The 20,474-nt window shown below is 44.1% G+C and overlaps 1 protein-coding gene across 1 annotated transcript; it reads right to left on the bottom strand.

Annotated features, from left to right (window-relative positions):
* Positions 1-5,738: 5,738 nt before the first annotated feature.
* On the bottom strand, positions 5,739-20,468 carry LOC308197688 (lipase member K-like). The gene is made up of 12 exons (XM_080598621.1): positions 19,216-20,468; positions 16,661-17,451; positions 15,885-16,122; positions 14,043-14,158; positions 13,762-13,879; positions 11,873-12,071; positions 11,241-11,350; positions 10,478-10,614; positions 9,833-9,970; positions 9,643-9,714; positions 7,507-7,575; positions 5,739-6,751 (listed from the first exon to the last, which is right to left on the bottom strand). Exons 4-12 carry the CDS (start codon positions 14,145-14,147, stop codon positions 6,521-6,523), a joined length of 1,179 nt encoding a protein of 392 aa, XP_080454747.1. The 5' UTR covers positions 14,148-14,158; positions 15,885-16,122; positions 16,661-17,451; positions 19,216-20,468; the 3' UTR covers positions 5,739-6,520.
* Positions 20,469-20,474: the final 6 nt, after the last annotated feature.

Here is a 20,474-nt window from a genome sequence, read left to right as displayed (position 1 = left end):
GGGGCCGGCCTGTTCCCCGCATCGTTGCGGTGCCAATGGTACCGCCTGTGTGTGTCTGTGGGCTGGGCGCCAGAGGTCCCTTGGGCACTGGTGTCTCTTGTGCCGCTGGCGCTATCCCTCCGCCCACGACACATCTCCTTCTGCTCAGGTGCATTCCTTCTTGGTGCTTCACCGGACGGCATCGCTGTCCTCGCACACCAAGGAGGCCTGCTGCTCGCCTTGCTCTTCTAGTCTTCCTCCGGCCGCACAAGCTGGCAGTCAGAGGGCCCAGATGCTCAGCGAATGCTGGGCCGGCTGCAGGGGGCCTGTTTTATAGGGCCCGCAGCAAAGGCGGGGCAGTGGTGGCCGCTGTGACCTCAGCAAGCCTCTGTGATGGAGCGGCCCACGCGTGGCCAAAGGCGGCTGTGTTGGGAGCGGCCTGGAAGATGCCCTCACGTGGACAAGGAGGAGGGGTGGGGGTGCTGAGGGCCCCTTTTCTGGGGCTGGCTTCCCCGGGCCACTTGGCTTGCCAGAGAGAAAGGCTGCCCCTCGGCCACGGGGACTGCCCTGCACCTCCCATCCTGTGCCCTGGGTTTATTTTTAACACTGGTTTTCAGGTAATTTCATTCTATTCTTTACAGAAAAGAACAGAAGCAAGGTGCATCTTCAGCCCTAATTCCCATGTGCGCTTTGTGCTCCGAGTGAAGAATTTATTCGTCACGTCACATCTCATCTAAATCTCTCCTCCATTTGTTCAAAGCCATTATTCCTGGTTCCATGGCTACACTCCCTGATAGAGGCCCTCTCCAGCTTTCTTCTAGGCCACTTTTATGGGTAAGGCTGGGTGGCAAAAATGCAGGACCTAGCAAATTGCAGCCTTATCTACCTGGTTCCACATGACATACAATCTGAGTTATGTGGGATATACCAGTCAGAACTTTTAAACTGTTTACAGAGGCCTGCTTTAGCTTGACTGTTTCCAAATAAAGCCTGCCATTACTTAACCAGTCACAGAAAGCTTTAAACCAATTGCCATTATCAATAGGAAATATTGATCCCAATCTTCATACAATTAGAAAATAGTAAAGGAATATATAAAAAAGAATAGCATTTGCTTTTTTATTCCATTGGTTACTTTTTGCAACTATTTTTACATGCTCTATATTTGGTACAAATTTCTTTCTCTAGTGAGGGCTTGTATAAGATTAGTGTGAAGTACTGAAACAGCTAAACACAAGGAAACTTCTCCAAACCTCCTGAAGTTGAGAAAATAGCCTATGTGTGCTCATGCAAACAAACAAGAAACAAAAACATATCAACACTACTGTGTTCAACAGTAAATGCATGCCTAGGGATAGTTCCAGGCAAGTCAGCCATATCCAAAGGAATGTATTTAATAAATCCTAATTGCTATAAAAAACAAAACGTAGTTCAACAGGAGATCATGGAAAATCAAAGCAACACTATAAAGAACCAATTGTATTCCATAACTATCATAGATTCAGAAGATAAAATAATATTTGTAGCTCAAAAGAACTGCACTGTGTAGGTAAAATAATGTATTACTATTACTTTTACTCTCAAGTTCTCTCCCTTCACAGTTTAGTAGTAAGTAGCTTTGAAACATTTAAAGGAGGCTGTAGCAAGATGGGAGTTGGTCTGTTCTCCCACGTGTCTGGTGACAGGACGAGGGGGAATGGGCTAAAGTTGCACCAGGGGAGGTTTAGGTTGGATATTAGGAAGAAGTTCCTTACTGAAAGGGTTGTTAGGCATTGGAATGGGCTGCCCAGGGAAGTGGTTGAGTCACCATCCCTGTAGAGCTTAGTGATTTGATTTAGTGGAGGACTTGTTAGCGTTAGGTCAGAGGTTGGACTAGGTGATCTTGGAGGTCTCTTCCAACCTAGGTGATTCTGTGATTCTGTGAGATACTAACTGTGAAATACTGTTGTGCCCATTATGATCCCTTTGTCTGGATGACAATGCCTCCATCTTTCTCCAACTCCAGAAAGAAACTGAACCTCTCACAACACTCGTGACTTTCTGTCTCCCCTGGCAGTCCTCTGGCTTCCATCTATTTTTCCTTCTGGCTGTTCCATTCCTACTATGATCATTCCAGTGCGTAAAAGGAGGAGTCAGCACAAGACCACTTTTGTTCACTTTAATTTCTGTTTGGGATCTTCTGTGACAAAAGCCCTCTGGCTAAAATACATGGCTAATGGAAGGAATTTTTAGTTATGAAAGTATGTGCCTCTATGTCACCATTTCCATGAAACCCTTTAATAGGAGTAGGTAGGATAGGGTATTACCTGGCCAGCACTTGAGCAGCATCGGTTTGCTCGTGTAAGATGTCACACCGTGTCCTAACTGTGTGCACATGTCTCAGGTCAGAGCTGGTCACTCCTAGGAGGCCAAAGGGAAAAGCAAGCAGTTGGCATCTTGCATGGGGGTTATAAAGGACATGGGAGAACTTTTGGGGGGTGGGTAGCTGGGGAGAAAAGAGGGATATTTAAACCAAGATCCTCTCCATCCCTTCCCAAGCCAATGACTGTATTCAGAAGAAAGCAGCTTTTAAGGATGCAGCTTGAAGAAGAAAACCAATGAAAGGGATCATGGCACTGTGAGGCATCTGCCTTTCCCATCACGGCTGCACCTATATTAGAGAGATGCTGTTGCTGCACTTCAGGAAGGTTCACTCCTTTGTTTCATGCGGGTATTTTCCAGCTGGCACAAGGGAGAAGCCACTGCTTCTGCTCCTGGAGGAAATGGGAATCGGTAGATCAGGTTGATAGCCAGACCCATGGTCTTGAAGGTCTTTTCCAACCCAGATGATTCCGTGATTCTAAGAGGACAACCCAGGCAGGGTTTGCGGATGTGACATTGTGTTTAACATGGAATCAGCCCACTGCTTTTGCTAAACCTTTGCTGGAGACATTGCAGGGTGAAAGAGGTGATAGTCCTTGTGGGGTAGGCCCAAGGTGGGTGTCTCTCTGTGGTCGGGTTAATCCCTCCAGGATGACCGATGGGGAAGCAAGTGACAAACACTAACAGAGAGACCCAAAGTCACCAGGCAGCTCCAGACACTGGAAAGCAGCCCCAGGCACCCATCCGCTTGTCCATGGACCCAGTAAGGGACAGCAGACGAGGCTGGGCAGCCTTTGGGATCTGCTGCCCAGCACCAGGCTGGGGCAGCTGAGGCTCTGTGGTTGAGCCGAACCTGTCCAATGGCAGAGCAGCATCCAAGCAAAAGTGCTGGTGGAAAATAGCATCAGTAGACTGGCGCATAGGAAAATCACCCCAGGGTGGTAATCAGTGTGCTGATGATTTCTGGTCTGTGCTGTGTTTCCCAGCTCCCCTGGTGTGGCGCATGGCCTCATGTATCTGCAGAGCACAAAGAACTGGGGACCCACTTGTGTTGGATTTTGTGTTTGTGGAGCCAGGATCAAGATACCCAAATTCACAGTTATGCAGCCCAGATCCTCCTCGCCTCAAACACCAGCAAGCTCATCCAAGCCACAAAATACACTAATCACTGTTTGCAAAGCCAGCTGTGCCCCAGCCTCTGTTTTAGTCCCATGCTGATGCATGCTGCAGAAGCAGTTATTTTGGCTGTCTGAACACTCGCAGAGTCTTGCACACCCTATTAGGAGCAGACCTGGGGGCCAAAAGGCTGCTTTTTGTAGCACTTTTCCCCAGGAAGACTCAGCGCAGCATGGAAGGATTATGCCTGCCATAATCCCCAGCTTCTCTTGCATCAGTGAGCTGAAATAATCCCAGAAGCAGCTTCAGGCTACACCGTTGTAAAATACTGCACCCCATCTCTCTGCCATCGTACAAGCATGCGTAAACTCCATAGCAGTGCTGCACGCCAGTGTAGGGTCCTTTGGTAAATACTAGTTATGTTACTTTGCACAAAATGTCCCCAAATGTATATTCTTGAGGAAATACCAACATATTACAGAGGTCCTAGTTCCAAAGTTTGGACAACCTTTGTGTGATTTTCAAGACATACCTGGTCTTCCAGCAATACTGTGCTTCTGCGGTGGTCAGTGATATCTGAGATGCAGGACACCACCTGTGTCCAGCATGGTGCCGTGTGTCTCTCATCTACAAATGATTCTCACTACTGGAAGCTAATTTATTTTAATTTCAATAAGGATTTGGGTCATGGCTTTGTTTCTCAATTTTTAAAGAGAAAGAAAATATTGTGTCTCATCATTAGACACAATGAAAGAAACAAAGCAGTTAGGAGAAATCCCTTCTGTACTGATGGCAATACACCAAGTGAAGCTGCATTTTTGCTATGAGCAAGTTGTTTCTGGGGAACAGGAAACAGAATTAAAAAAAAAAAAGTGTTTAAACAGGATAAATTTAAGCTAGAATTTGTACTACTGAAAGATGCTTAATGAATCTCTTAAAGATAGAAAAGTCAACAATTGCATAATCTGATAATCTGATCATGGGATAAAATTTAGAAATCATTTTTTATAGAGGAGACAGAAGTATTTACTGAAAGATTCTGGAAACAGACTCTCTTGAACAAACTGAAAAATAAGATTAGGCAAAGAGTATTACTTCAAAAGACAATTTTATAGAAAATCTCTTGAAATGAGGCAGAAGCAGCATATTTAGGAAGAAAACAGTGGGAAAACCATTACAGCATGAATTATTTGCTGCAAGCAATGTGACCTTGCAATACACAAGAAACCATAACAAATGCAAATTTCTCTTCATAAATAACTTTCATTACATTTTCATTTCTGCTGACTTACTTTGTTCTTCACAGAAGAAAGACTTAGGATAGGAAGAAAGCAGCAGATGATAAAGCACAGAGCATCGTTGTGTCACAGCATAAATATATGGTGTGCTCTTGTGTTTTTCACTAGGAGGTACTCTGTGAAGCTTCCCTCCGAAGGATGCCGCAAATGCTAAAATTTTACATGGATTCATAAAGCTAGTGGACAAAGACTTGCAACATCCATCACAGAGTAATATATAGTATCACAGCTGGCTTGTGAGGATGGGAGATGGTTATTCTTAACAATTCAGTCTCTATTTTTCCATGTAAGTAGGGAGCCTGGAATGAAGAAACTTTTTCTAAGGTGTTTGCCCACACAAAGAAATGTTGACATCGTTTTGTTCAGCACAAATGCTCAGAACCTAGCAAGTTGGCTGAGATGAATTTAATACAACTTGTCCCAAACCTGTCAAGACATGACCCATTTCTTAATGTAGACTGACTTTATCTTGTTTATGAATTACTGATATTGACAGTAATACTCACTGAAATGTAGACTGAACCCTCTGCCATTTGGCAACTACCAGCATGCATGTATAGATGATGCACTATCAGGGATGATTTCTGTGGCACTGCTTGGTCTGTCACATGTATACATACTGGATTTGAAGAAAGCTCTTTGGTCAGAAAATATGCAACTCAAAATAAATAACTCAATCTTATTACCAAAATATCTCAGAAAAAGACTAAGACATAGGCACTGTGTACATTCCTTAAGCCCTTTTTCCTTTGCATGTCAGAATCACAGGACTGTTGGACTGTCTGTCTTGTAATTGCTTTTCAGAATATATTTTTCTCAATTCATCCTCTCTGGCTTCTCAGTTGTTGGGAGAAAAAAAAACAAACAACAACAACAACAACAACAACAACAACAAAAACACATTCAAAATGTGATCAATTGCAATTTTTATTGAATTTTAAAGCCGCTAGAACCATAATGCTTCTCAGGAGATGTAGTGTTTTTTTCATCACAGACCTGTAAGCTCTCATTGACCCATGCTGGTAGTCTTAAAGGTCCGGGGTAACAGTATCAGTCCTGAGACAGCAATATTGAATTTTTTGTCCCTGCTGAAGCCAGGAATAAATTCATTTATAACGGAGTCCAGATTCCCACTTTCGTAAGTCTTGTAGGGGAATTGCAAGCACTTTAAAGCATACCACACAGGAAAGGCTACATGAGATTCATTGTGTCTCAGAGGAAACATAGTTGTGACTCTAGACTAAATAGAAGTGTCTGAAACCCCAGATTCCTTAACTATGCTTCCTCTACCTTTCTGTACCTTGTGAATGAAACATGTCTGATGAAAATAAAAGGGAAAAGGGAAAGGGAAAGGGAAAGGGAAAGGGAAAGGGAAAGGGAAAGGGAAAGGGAAAGGGAAAGGGAAAGGGAAAGGGAAAGGGAAAGGGAAAGGGAAAGGGAAAGGGAAAGGGAAAGGGAAAGGGAAAGGGAAAGGGAAAGGGAAAGGGAAAGGGAAAGGGAAAGGGAAAGGGAAAGGGAAAGGGAAAGGGAAAGGGAAAGGGAAAGGGAAAGGGAAGGGAAATGAAGTGCCTACCCGGATGTCGGCCTCAGCAGTCAGCCTCCTCTCCTCACTCCCATCACTGCTCTAGTTAAAGGCAAAATATTTTAGTCTACTACATTTAGGTGGTCCAAATAGTCAAAAATTTCAAAATACTTCAAACATAATGTTAATCTTACAAGACATATCAGCAAAAATGTGTCAAAACTGTAGCCTCAAAACTGCAGCTTTATGGATTCTTCATCATATGGACTATTTTGTGATACAAAATCTCTGTTGCATCAAGACCCAGTAAGAAATCCATATGGTTCCACTCGGGAATTGCCCTGTAGTGAACTAGGTTAGCTATCTGTGGGAGCAGGAGGGCAACGTCGCGAGGATCAGCCAGGCAGTCAGCTCCGCCACTCCAGATGGCAGTCGGCACTGTCATGTTTTTCACATTGTAGAGCGGTGGACCCATCTGAATGAATGGAAAAGGACAGTTTCACAGAAGACAGAAAGTAATAACAGGAAAGTGCTTGGAAGCAAGTTAGTGAAGACAAGACATATCTGGAGTGTTGCTTTAGCTCAACACTGCAGAGTCTTGCCATCAGGTGATTTTTCAGCACCATACCTCCTCACCTACAGTATGATTCTTCCACTTAAAAACCATGTTAGTTTCTGAACAATTTGATTTTTCTTGCTTAAGGAAGCAACAGGTTTTTTTCTTAATCATGCTCTACCTCTGATATTCTTCTAGCCATAGAACAAGAACTGCCCAAGCTCCCACAGGACACAGATTTAACTGCTCACCATTTGTCTTGCAACATTAGATCAGGGTGCCAGCACCTTGCTTTCTGTCATGGCTAGAGAGAAATTACAATCTGGATACAGACTTCAGTTTCACAAATTTCAGACAGTAACTGGTCACATGGTCACTGTTGCTTTTACATGTCAGATTATAGCCTCCAGAAAAAAAAATGAAAAAAAATCCCAGCTGGTTAAGTGGAAAGTATCTAATACTTTATTCCATTTAGAAGATATTTGTAAAGTAAAGTTTAAAATAGAAAATACTGTTGTTCCAAGAGGTGATCCTGCTGACTTGCTGCTTGCATGCCCAATTTCCTTTGTCAATAAAGGACAATAAATTCAGTGGAATCGTACGTGACTAATGCACACAAGTGTGAATGTACGTATAAAGGAGGACCACAACTTTAACCATTTGAAGCAGCTCACCTGCCTATAGCGAAGACTGTTATAGATGCTTCCCCCATCATAAGCTCTCAATGCACCACTTCGAACTCCCTGCAGCAGATTCAGAAGGAAATGTTTTAAACGGTCAGAGCAATCATGGAAAAGTAAGCTCCTGAATTATTTGTCAATATTAGTCTTTTTTTGAGATTTGGAAATAAATTTTTCCTCTCTTTTCAAGTGAATTGAAGAACAGCATGAAGACAGACAGCAAAGACAGATTCCCAAAGACGAAAGGATTCGTCTGTGGTTCTTTCAGAAAAGAAATATTGATCACAAGCACTGAGTGCCAAATTTTGTTCTGATTATGACATTTTGGTTTCTTTTCTACTTCCTTGCAGTGGTATGGAATAAAGAGAAAGGGACATCTTTGGCTTAACAAATTTAGGAGTGGGTTGCACATTAAATTTTCAGGGGCAAACATGGGAGCATGGTCTAAATGAAATTACAGTTCTGTGGGGGTGCAATCAATTCAAAAGAGGAAACTGAAAAGTTAGTTTTCATCATTGAGCTGGTAAGATTTTTAAAGTGTATCTCACATGTCTGCCATAGGTCCAGTACAATTAATTACTATCATTATTTTGGATAAATGAACACAGATTATGTTTATATAGTTTGTGATTAACACCAGGATGGGAGGAAATGAAAATATGAAAATGGGATTAGAATTCAAAATATTGCTTGTAAACTGAAGAATTGGTCTGAAATGACCAAAGACATGTTGGTTGGAAGGAGCCTTTGAATATCTCTAAACTAACTTCCCACTTCTGGAACAGGACTATCAGCAACACAAAGTCAGGGTGGCCCAGCCAAGCCCTGAACAATCCCCTGAGACAGAGACCTGCTCTGGGGATCTGCCCCAGGGCTGCTCCCTGCTCCAGGGAATACAGGTTTTCTCACTTTCAACCAGAACCCCTTGAGCTGAAATTTGTCCCCATCACTCCTAGTTTTTCTCCTTGCCACTATTCATCAGTTAAGCTGAAATTCAGTAATATGTCATGTAAAACTTCATACATCAAGAAAAGCAAAACCAATGGTCATACAGAGAATGCAGACTAATGTGGATGAGCCACACCACTTTAGAAAATGGAGTGTGTTACAGAAACCACAAAGATATTTTTGGGTCTCTGAACAGCAGTAGCATGTTAGCAACAAACTGTGCTCTACATACAGTCTGCGGGACACACTACAAAGATGTACGAATTGGTGAGGAACCAGAAGAGATGAAGAAGAGGCTTTTTTGATCCATGTTCTACAAAGAAACGTACAAACAATTGGGTGAATTTAACCTAGGAAAGAGAGGATGAGGGCAACATAGCAGAATTTCAGTGTCATACAGGCTCTGGTAGTGACTGTTGTCCATGTCCACAATGGGAAGGATGAGAAATAATCAGTTTAATTGGCAGTAAGAGAATCTGTGTTATATATTATAAAAAACATTTCTAATTACAAGCACAGGGAAATATAGAAATTGAGTCCCAAAGGAGGCTGTGGTATTGTCATACTTTCCTTTAAGGGCAAAATTGGTCCATCCTTGACAATTGTTTTCCTGCACAGCGTTAGTGCTCAGAACAAGTCAGCATCCAACAGGTATTTTTCCCCTTCTTTCTGTAGCAGGTAATAGTTCGTGTGAGAGTATTTGATTCACAATCCAATAGATCCTAGTACTACCCAATCTTTCTGGCTGCTGTCTTTACCTTACCTGGATCTACAGGGTGAAGGACTGTTACCTTTTGATAGCCTGATTATCCCTACATTTTGACCTACCCAGTAAATCTGCAGATGATGTCCAGGAGAATCTCTGCTGCAGTCTGACCTCTAATGGCACTCAGGCTGCAGGGCAAGACTAGAGCTGGTCTGAAATAAGATCCCTGAAATGTGCCTGCTGGGCATGCAGGGTCCTCAGCTCCAAATGTTTCTCCCTGCAGCTCCAGTGCTTCTGGCCCACTTGTTGATAAACAGGTAACTCAAGAATCCACGTAGCATTTTATGATGGAGTGAAAACAAACCAACAAAGATATCACTAATACATTGCAGCAGACCAATACAAGAGACTGACCACAAAGGACTATTACGATAACCCATACTGTTTTGCACAGGGAAGTAGCTGGGGAAGTTTACCTGCAACCAGTGGATTAGATTTTGTACTGATGTTCCCGCTGGGGCGTGTGCTGCATACACATCTATTCGGCTCTGAAAGGTGTCAAACACATTTCACAACAGGTTTCACTTGGCTCCATGAAACAGGGCAGGCAAGGCTTTCTCTTTCAAAAGGATACCAAAAGCACTTTATAGATTTGTTCCTACATACCATATTTACATTCTTCCAGTTAAACCCAAAGAGCATGGACAAGAAGTTCCTGCAGGTCTTTGAATGGGTACAGAATTTCGAAAGGACCAGCTCACCCAAGATAGTGTGTGGTAGAAACTCTTTGGTGCCAAACATTTCCTGCAAAATTGCAAGCATGCTAATAAAACATGAAGATTCACCACACTTTTCCTCAAAGCACTACTACTTCATAGCTTCTATTTTACCTGTGTTGCCCATGTGTGGACCTTTCTTTGCAGATTGTTAAAAGTTTCTGTTTCATGATTTTACATTCATGACCTTTTACATTCATTGTACTTTTGCAGTAAAACACAGGACACAGATCAGAGTCTCCACATTAGTCTTATTGTCCAACATTTTGGTACTTGCTGCTTGCACATCTGCCCATAACCTCAACCCTCTAGGCTCTAATTCTGACAGAATATTGTGGAGACAAAATTTAGGACAGGACAGAAAGATTCTGGACTGATACGTATGATCCCCTTCATTATGAAAACAGACAGAGCAAAAAGTTCATCTCTCTGTAAATGATTTGAAATTTGCTATGTAGGTCATTTCAGAATCCCTATGAAAAAATACATTCATTATGGCTATGTGGAATACAGTCTGTGCAAAGGACCAACGTACCTTGAGACCATAGTCAGAAAAGAATGCTAGCTTTTTAAATGGACTTTGAATAAATGCGACTGTGGCCACAGGTGCTAAAGCAAAGTGCATTTTAATTTTCTGAGCCAGGTGAGGTATAGTGGAAAAGGCTATAAAAGCTGAAAAAAGAAAAAAACAAAGAAAAAAAGTGGCTTACTCTGTCAAGGCATTCAGGTACATAGTTTAACTTTAGTAAGAACTGCTTTACAGATCCCAAAGATAACAGAGACATCCTACATTGCCATAGGGTCAGTCAACAAGACTACTCCTGCTGAACTTTTGTCTCATCATCCCAGGGTGGGCTGTGATCCAGCCCAACTTTCATGTGTTCCTGTTGCTCAATAGCTGGGTCAAGATGACATTTGCAGACCAATCCTTTCTTGCAGGAAAATTTGCTGTTGGCATTGCTTCACAAAAGGCTGCCTGGGAACCTTTACTAGTTGGAAAGCATCAGGCTTAAAACCTTCCTGATCACAGGTCCAAGAGTGGGTGCTGAAATGCCATCTGCTCATTCCAAGAGTTAATTATTTTTCTAACTGTATTGGCCAAAACCCTGATCTGGCTAGCAACAGGAATTGTTCTGAAATTTCTGTGAGCAATGCAGAGCATGTACCACTTTATTGATGATGGGCTTATATCCGTATTCAGTTTCCAGCGCAATGAAAAACAAACAAAAAGAGAGTATGGCATATCTAGTTAAAACTAGAAATGTTGTATAGCAGAAAGCTGTTCCCCACCAACTTACCTATAGTGGTGCCTTGTGAATGACCAATGTAATATAACTGCTTTTGTCCTGTTTTCTGTTCAATAATGTCTATAATTGCTGGGAGGTCATGTTTAGCCATTTCATCAAAGCTGCAGAAGGAACAGTTGCTGTCTTACTTGTATGTGGATTACCTACATCTAAATGACAGTCATCAACAAAGCACAAAACCAATGGGGAGGGCAGGACAACCCCACAACTGTCTCCATGCTACTTAGTATGTCCTTTGGTAAACACATGGAAAAATACTGCCCGTGAGATGTATTTTGTGTCCATTCTGAGACCACTCCTAACATTTTGGGTAAAACACTTGTCTTCCCCTTGCCAATTAAATGTATTATTTTGCAAGAGACAAGAAGGTCCAGTAAGACAATCTTTTCAGGTGTGGGTATGGGAACTGCAGGCCAATGGAGCAAGGGTCTGACTTCTGAGGGTATTAAAGACATTGAACTGCACATGGTTTTTCACCATTGCTGAAAACTGTGTATTATGCACCTAAAATAAGAGGACACTCTTCAGTTCAGCCTGATTCATTCCTCCCCAGGCTAGAACAGCATCACTTGAAAACAAAAGAAGCCATTTGTATCTCAGTTCCTCAAAGTACCGCTGTTTACCTGAAAGCCCAGAATTCCTTTCGTTCGGGAGAGAGGACCTGATGTCGCTTGCACCAAGTGTTCCCTCTGCTGTTTCCTATCCAAACATCATAGCCAGCATCCGCAAGAATGAAGCCCAGACTGTTGTTAGGCAAATTGGTAACCCACATGCTGCCTTCTGCAAATAAACCATGCTGCAGAAATACAACAGGCCTTGGACCTGAAAGACAGGCATCATGACAACTTTTTTTTTTCTTTTTCTTTTTTTCCCCCAATGCTGTCTGACAACATTTGAGACAGCTCGGGAATTCTTTTACTTTTTAAGTGTACAGAAGTTTGCAGTTCTGCTTCCCTTGATTTCAGTAAAACAAGTTCGTTAGGTAGTAGATGCACCAAGTGCACTATACCTCAAAGCGCTTTGCCCTTTATTCCCCAACGTCCTTTCTCATCTTCTCTGTAGCTAACCTATCACTAGGTAAGTCAACACCTAGAGCTGGGGGATAGTATACAAAGAAACAAAACAAAACAAAACAGTTTTCCCATTCTCCTTATTTTCTCTAACCCCCTAAACAATGCTGGCAGATCTCTGCTCTCAGAGCTACAAAGATGTGCTTGTGAGCTCTTTGCTGTCATGATGAATTTCAGAAGGAGGCAGAATAAGTTTTCCTGTCTGGCCTATCTTTATTTTGGACACATTCCAAGGGCTGGGAGGATGAACACCCAGAGGCAGGGAAGAGAATCAAACCCTTGTCTCCCACACCCTGTGGCAGGTCCCTAATTACTATCATAAATATGTATAACACATAATTTGTGATTACTATTATAGGAGCAATAGATACCATTACTCTCCCTACTCTAGATAAAAGCAGCTGGTGCTGCCTTTTCAGAGACATCTCATAGCACCTTCTTTTGTCTCCAATCTCCAAGAGCACAATTGGGTCAAGTATTTTCAGAGATGCAAGCAGATTGGTACCTATGCTCTGCATCTCAGCAGGCTTCTGGCAGAGTTGTTTTGCTGGGAGCATTAGTAGAACTTGGGTACCCAGGTAACTTTGTAGGCAAACACGGAGGTGCCTGGAGAGGTGAGAGGATAAGAACAGGAGGTTCTGGCTGAATATGAGAAGCCAATGCTTTACTGTGAGGGTGACAGAGCACTGGAACAGGTTGCCCAGAGAGGTTGTGCACTCTCCTTTGGAGATATTCAAAACCTGCCTGGATGCCATCCTGCGCAATGTGCTCTAGGTGATCCTGCTCAGTATGGGGGTTGGACTGGATGATCTTCAGAGGTCCCTTCCTACCTTGGCCATTCTGTGATTCTGTATTTCTGTGACATCCCTTTTCAGTTGAAATTTTGGATCTAGAGTCTCCCAGTTTTGCTCAAGTCTCTTTGTCCTCGTTTCCCTAATCTTTCATCCTTTCTTTCCCCTCTCCTTGCTCCCTGTGAGCAAAGGGATCTCCCTCAGGTACGGTGACTTCTGCTCTCCCCTCATTGTCACTCCTCATAGGACAACAGGGCCCCATGGCAGATGTTCAAGGAGTATCAAACTGCTCTGCCAATCTGCCACACAGCTGCAGGACCACATACTAGGAGAGAGGCTCACAAAGAAAACCCAAGGTGTGCATGGGGCACTGGTAGTTAAGATGGATGGTCCACTCTTCACTGCCAGGACTGCAACCTGCTGTGTGCATGGAGCATCACCCACTCTCAGGTCTCCACACAGGGGAGAAAACATCACTGCAAGGGATCCACTCTCCCTACCAAGTCTTGTTGATCAAAAGAGACATTACAGATACCAAAGTCATGGCATGTCCTTGGGATCTTGAAAAACCTCCTGCACAAGCCCCAGTATTCCAGTCAGAAGGCAACAGCTTAAGGTATGGCTTTCTAGTATAGCACAGATTAATTTTACCTTTGTTTCCAGCATTTCCTCTCCCATAAGGAATTCTGTTAATCTGAAGGATATATCCATCTTCAGTCACCACATCATACTCCTCACTGGGGTATCCCCAGAAGGAGACCATTTCACTCTGTAAGTGAAAAAAGCAAAGTATAGTGGTGCTCGCCATCAATGTAATCCATAAGTAAAAAGTTAAAAAGTTTAAAAAAAGTTAAATTAGTATTTAACTACTGATAATTTATATGACTGTTCCCACACAACTACTGCCTCTATTCCATCTCTGTCATACTTACAATGTTCATATGTGCTTCTGGATTCTTAGAAAATAGAAAATCAAAGAGCTGCTGCCCAGATACCATCCCATGGGCCAAGGACATCAGAGCTAGAGCCAGCCACATCCTCGGTTTGCCTAGAACAACATATTCACTGTGTCACTGCTATCAGAAGCAAGGGAGCCTCATAACACGCCTGCACTAACAGCTTTGATTTCATACCACCTAGATGCTCGCTTGAGTGTCAGAGAGAAACACTGCTCACTGACCAAAGCTCAGGAGACACCAACACACACACACAGACACACACAGACAAACACACACACGGTAAAGTACTACCTGTGCTTTCATTGTAAGCCATCAACAGGTGATTTACAGCAGTGAAAGGAGAGACATGGGCAGGAAAATACCTCAATGAGGGACTCAGACTTATTATGTTGGTTTAGATGGTATTAAAGCATTAATGTGTGTGCAGTGGCTCAGGAAACACTTGCTAATTGGGATATTCTCAGGGAGGTGGAATGGGATTTCAGGAGTTCTAGTAAGGGGCAAGGGAACAATCCTTGTAGTCTCTACAGACCAGTGGAAATTGCAAGTGTGTTAAAATACAACATCACATGCCTGATCTTTTTCCTGTTATTTTTGATTAAAGTATCTCTTCCACTCAATAGAAACCAGAAGACACCTTTGGGCCCCAGCCTGTCATGCAAAGACCCTGACATGGGGGGGATCAAGGGATGTTTGGCTCTTTCTACACAAATTTCAGGAGTACAGCGCAAGACATGTCAAATATATACTTGCTAAGTGTTTAGTCATGGCTTTAAAAATGAGCCACTACAGTGTCTTAGGTTCCAAGATACTGGGTTGGACAGGGAACCACCAGGGTGCCTTCAATCTAAGTTCTTCTGTTATTGTGTCAGTGAGTTTCTGATTTTGACCAGCATCCAGCAGCGAGTACAGCCCAGCTTGGTGCCAGGATGATACAGTTATCATATAGCCACTACAACATCTAATGAAAGACTGTCTCCCTTATGTAATTAAAATGTGTTTTAGGTTGTTTCCCAGTTCTCAGACTCTGAGCCAGACCTTCTTTAATAAGCACACAAAGGATGTAGGGGTCTATTTGTCATAGAAGTTATGACATATTGCAAGCCACTTCTCCTTATCTGTTCCCAACTGCGTTACAGGAAATGGTAAAACTGAGCTGCTGCTCTGCCAGGGAGAGCTTTGTAACATTGCAATGCTGTTTGCATCACCTATTAAGTCAACTGTCCAGGTCTACCCAGGAGGCAGAGTAAGGACAGCAGGTTGATTTTGATCAATCTTTTAAGAGCCAACATCATATTCACTCCCTAAACAGAAATAATGAAAAGAAAGCCTCTAGTCACTTGCTCTTCTCCTCGATTATAGTGAAAATGACAAAATTAATTACATTTCATTTAGAAAAGGACACTTGTAAGTGCCAATCTGTATGTGAATTGTATCACCGTACTTGGGATCAACATACCTTCCAGTGCATCTAGGAGTCAATAATACTGGTAGGAGACTGGTTGAAAACCGTTTAAAAATACTTTGTGCACTGGAAATTTAACCTTCCACAAGGAGTGATGAAAGCAAATGGGAACTTCTTCCCCTGTGCTTCCCCTGGGTAGTCTGTCGTTTCACCTGTACTAGGCAGAGAAAGCTGGGGTAGACCAATCTCTGATTTGACCCAGAAGACCAGGCTTCACTCCCCTCTCATCAGCCAAACACAGACAGTTGGGTTGCAGCCGTTTTCCTTCAGCCAGAGCCATAAGCACCATTCACATACACATGCATGCTTAGACAGAAGCCCAGCTGTACAAGTATTTTTTCCAGACCCACCTCTAGAAAAGTGAAGGCTACCAGCCTGGCCGAAGGGTCGCACAGCTCCCGTGAAAGGAGCCAGTGAGATGTCAGTCCCTCTGATGGACGGGCAGTACACGAAAGCAATGCCGGGCACGCTGAGTCGGCAGGAGATGAAGATGTGGCACACAGCGGCAGCTGGGGACCAATCCCCACTCCACGCTGGTGTGCTGCACAGCACTTGTCACCTCTCTTAAGACAACTCTATTTGAACCATCTCAAGGGTGGGGTAGCAAGAACAGAGAAGAGTAAATGTAAACACATTGAGATGTTAAACATAAATCATTAGGCAATACCATACTTCAGAAAGTATGGTTGCCCAGAATTTGTTTATGCCGGCCCATTAAATATTGTTTAGGCAGCAAATAATTATGTAAATTTAAAGGTGATTTCCATCAATAAAGTGATTTAATTGATAAGCCTGAAGAAAGTTCCCAGCTTCACATTCCAATGACCATTTTACTTATTTATTACAAGAGAAATTGTTAAGTTCTTGCAAGGGACAACTGGCATCTGAAATGGCTTTCTGATAGCAGATACCGTATTTAAGAAACAATGATATGCCAGACAGAGCTCTACAACCCTCTGTTTTATAACAGTATGGACAGAGCTGGTGAATGTGAATTTAAGATTAAATCCCAGGCAACCATTTAAAAAGATCTGTAGTTGGACTGGCTGGGGCAGCATTAACTTTCTTCATAGCGCAGAGATGGGACAAAGCTAGGGCAGCTGATGGCGAAAATGATACTCCATACCATATAATGTCATGCTCAGCAATAAAAAATGGGGAAGGGCGGCTGTTCTCCAAGGCAGCCATTGCTCAGAGACTGAGCATTGGTCTGCTCGCAGGAAGTGGTGTGTGATTGTCTTTGCATTGCTTGTTTTTATTCTCTTCCCGTCATTTCGCCTTTCCTGTTTTCTCCACCTGTCCCACTCTGGGGGCAGAGGGAGCGGAGCAGGTGAGCAGCTGTGTGGGTGCTTAGCTGTTGGCCAGGGCTGACCCACTGCAACATCCATGTTCTTCACACCCGTACGGGAAAGCACAAAGAGCACCTAAGCTCTACCGTACGTACACGCGGTAGGCAGGTGCATCTCTTCACATTTATCCTTCCCCATCATCCCTGTCAGGGCTGTGGCTGTCTTCTGCCCCACATTCAAGGATTGATTTGCCTTGAAATCACAGTGCAGGATCAATGGGGAAAAATGGGTCCTGACTGTCAAACTGGAGCGGACCTGGTGTGTGTCCAAGGCACGTTACAAGATGTGGTAATGGGTCCGCTCTTTAAACATAGCCATAGTAAAAAAAAAAAAAATGCTCATCATGTAGAGACTTGGAGGTTGCTTCTTGCGTCTTACTTTTACTGTACAGAAGCCACACTTCCAGGAGTAAGACACCTTTGTCTTTCACCTTCTGAGGAAACTGATCATGGAAGTCTGTACTCTGGGGCAATGGCAGGGCAATTCTGGTTGGGCTCATCTAGAGGCACTGTCCTCCCTGAAGGATGTAAGGCTAAGGTTTCATTCATAGCCAAGAGTCCCACGGCACCTGAAAAGTGATAACATTATCACAAGTCTTGCAAGATACTTAGGCCTCTCAAATCTCATATACAGCTCTTGTTAAACATCAAGGAGAGGCCATTGAGAATGATCACATAATCGTGGCATCAAAGAAGTGTTGGTGGGAATGGATCTTCAGAGATCTTTATGCAGTGTCCCACTAGAAGCAAGACTATCCCCAGTACTGGATCAGAGCGGCCCTGGCTTTGAGCAGTCAAGTTTTGGAAACTCCCCAGGATGGAGATCCCCCAGCTCTGTGGTGACTGTCCTGGGGCTGCTCCCCACTCTCGAGAAGCATTACCACAGGTCTACTGTCAACATCCAAAGGCACAACGTTGTTGTCCCTTACCACATTATGTCCTGCACCAGAGCGGCTTTTGTCTCTAACACCTTTTGCGCTCTCAGAGGTCACAGGCTGCTCGCAGACCCCTCTCAGGCCGCCTGTGGCCAGACCCAATAAACTCAGCTCTGCCCACCTCTCGTAGAGACACTGCAACTTTACCAGCCTGTATTGGGCCTCACCAGTGTCTCACAACTGTTTTGCACTGGGGAGAGCAGAACTGGACCTGGCATCCAGGTGTGACCTCCCTTGTGCCAGAGATAACTGACTGAGATCAGGTGGCCGTGTTTCCACTCCTGCAGCCTAGTCTGAAGTTCTCTGTCTTGGCAGCACACTGTTGGCTCATACACAGTTTGACATCCACCACCACTCCCAGGTCCCTTCCAGAAAGGCTGTTATGCCACAGCTCCTAATGAGTGTGTTATCATGCCCTGCCCTCATCCAGGGCTTCCTGTCACCCACACATACTTAAGTTAGGTGTTTGGTCCTGAAACAGAAAGATGTCACACATCCAAGAGTCCTCACCCACTTCATGGAGCTTTTTCTTGCAACACATTTACTTTCTCTGCTAACAGTCCATAATGGTCACCAAGTAAGCACAGAGTGCTCTGTACTATTCTTGTTTAGGTGCTTTCACCACCTATCACACTCAAGTTTAATAATCTTTTTCTATAAAATCACTGCCAAAGGTTCTGTCTTGATCCTTAATATTTCTGTTTCGGTTCTCTTAATCCTCTTCTCTCGTCCATACCTTCTTATTTGCCTCCACCAGGACACAATTTACCAAGAATATGCACCAAGAAACTCTACCGATGTAGACTTTCTTTACCAAGAAACTCAACTTAACTTTCTCACAAATTAAGCTGCCAGTGAGAATCCAGACAAACCTTCAGTAAAATAAACCATTCCCAAGCAAACTTAATGTATTTGGTCATTTGGTCTTACACAAAACGTTTATGAGGTTTGAGAAATCTCATTTTCCTGAATAAACAAGCAACAAACCACTGCTCAGCCCACTGGCAGAGATATAATTGCATGATCCAACAGATTTTTTTAGAGGAAAGCAGCTACAGTCAATTTCCATTCAGGACCTCTCATGCCTCTAAGCAAGGCTGAATGCAAAGCTCAGCGGCACCCTGAGCCCAAGGACCACAGGGGACTACAGCTTTGCCACAGCTATGTCCAGTACCAAAAAGAAAGGCACAGCTGTGAAGTGCTTCCTGAGCTTTCTGCACAGTGCACCAGGAGATGGAGGGCACCCACAGCAGGCGGAGTGCAGAGCACGGTGCTGACCTGTGCTCCCTGCAGGAGGTGCTGTGGAGAGGGACACATCCTCCAGCACGGAATGGTGTAGGCAATGGTATCAAGAAGAGGAAACCTCTCAGCAGTCTGAATTCACAGCCTGAAACTTACATGTTGGAGGGTCAGTTGAGTGGTCAATTTCCTTTTGAAAAAAAAAAAACAAAGTTGAGGAAGCCCTAGACTCAACAGCACCACGCCACAACTCAGACGGCAAAGGGTGACAGGGGCTCCAAACTCTCTCAAAGAAGTGCCTATTAAACATCTGCCTCGAGGCCAACTCTGAGCTCCCATTCAAAGTGAGTACCATCAACACCCTCAGCAGGCAAACGCAGTCCTTTAGATGCAATGAGCTCCACATAAGGGGTTTTACATCAATCTGTTGCAAGACACGTGTGCTGAAGCACCAGGTTATAGTGTCTCCCATGCTCCCATGATCCTATCTGCAGTTCTCTGGCACTTCTTACCTCACCTACGCAGCTCAGTAGGGATGGTAATCCAACCATTTCACTGTCACCCACTCTCCAGGCTGGCAGGATAGGAATGTGTTTTCCTGAATTGTGGCCACGAGGCAAACTGTTGGCAGTGTGTTAAAGGTGGAAGGGGCAGCTCTGCAAAGACAACAGGTGAGGTGAAGTTCCTTCAGCTTCTGCCTGTGGGCTCCAAGAAGCCACAGCAGCAACCTAATAAATTGAGAAAATGCTGGTTGTCGCCTGCTGGTATCCACTAGTGTGCTATGACCATCACTGAGAAAATTTCATCCTTCTCCGGGTGCATACCTGCCACCACCCCTCAGCATTATCTACTCCACTCTCAGTACATTGGGATCCCTCTTTCCTAACATCAAGCCATGGCTTCTTGCAAAATTCAAGCTACTGCCAGGTACAGTTATAGGAAAACTTTAGGTGCTGGAGATGGCCCATCAGCACTTTCTGGAAGCTGTCACACCCTCGAGTAATTCTTGCTGGGTAGCACCTCCAGGTGGGCAGGTTTTGATTACTTTAGAAGCTGATCTTCATCAGGGTGGATGAAGCCCCGAGCATTCCCGGACAACTGGTGCAGGGCTGGCTTAGCATGCGTCTTATCCTTCACGAACTCGCAGCCTTCTACATTGTCAACGCTCCGCTTTCCGGGCTGAATGCTGTGGGACAGTTTCCCATGGCAGGCCGAGCTGCGTGGATGAGCCCCCGCACACATCCCACCCACGCTCCCCATCACAGAGTACTGCCTCCCCTGGCTCAAACGCCACGCGTCACCAACTGCACAAAACCTAAAAACTCAAAAACAAGCAAACTAAACACAAGGCGGCCTCGCCAGGAAGGCGCGGGGCTGCCGCGGGCCCTGAGGCCGGGCAGGGCCGCAGCGGGGAGGGG

This window comes from Anser brachyrhynchus (assembly GCF_964034855.1).
Source record: "Anser brachyrhynchus genome assembly, chromosome: 6".
In the NCBI taxonomy this organism is placed as follows: domain Eukaryota; kingdom Metazoa; phylum Chordata; class Aves; order Anseriformes; family Anatidae; genus Anser; species Anser brachyrhynchus.
Note: the sequence above shows the minus strand (reverse complement) of the source record. Positions and strands in the feature narration are given on the sequence as shown.

What these genes read in the sequence shown, in the direction of transcription:
- LOC308197688 (XM_080598621.1), bottom strand. Translation starts at nt 14,147, where the DNA reads ATGTGGCTGGCTCTAGCTCTGATGTCCTTGGCCCATGGGATGGTATCT. An exon ending in TTCACAAGGCACCACTATAG is followed by an intron (nt 10,615 to 11,240) that starts GTAAGTTGGTGG and finishes TTCTTTTTTCAG; the next exon opens with CTTTTATAGCCTTTTCCACT. An exon ending in TTTCTGACTATGGTCTCAAG is followed by an intron (nt 9,971 to 10,477) that starts GTACGTTGGTCC and finishes GCAATTTTGCAG; the next exon opens with GAAATGTTTGGCACCAAAGA.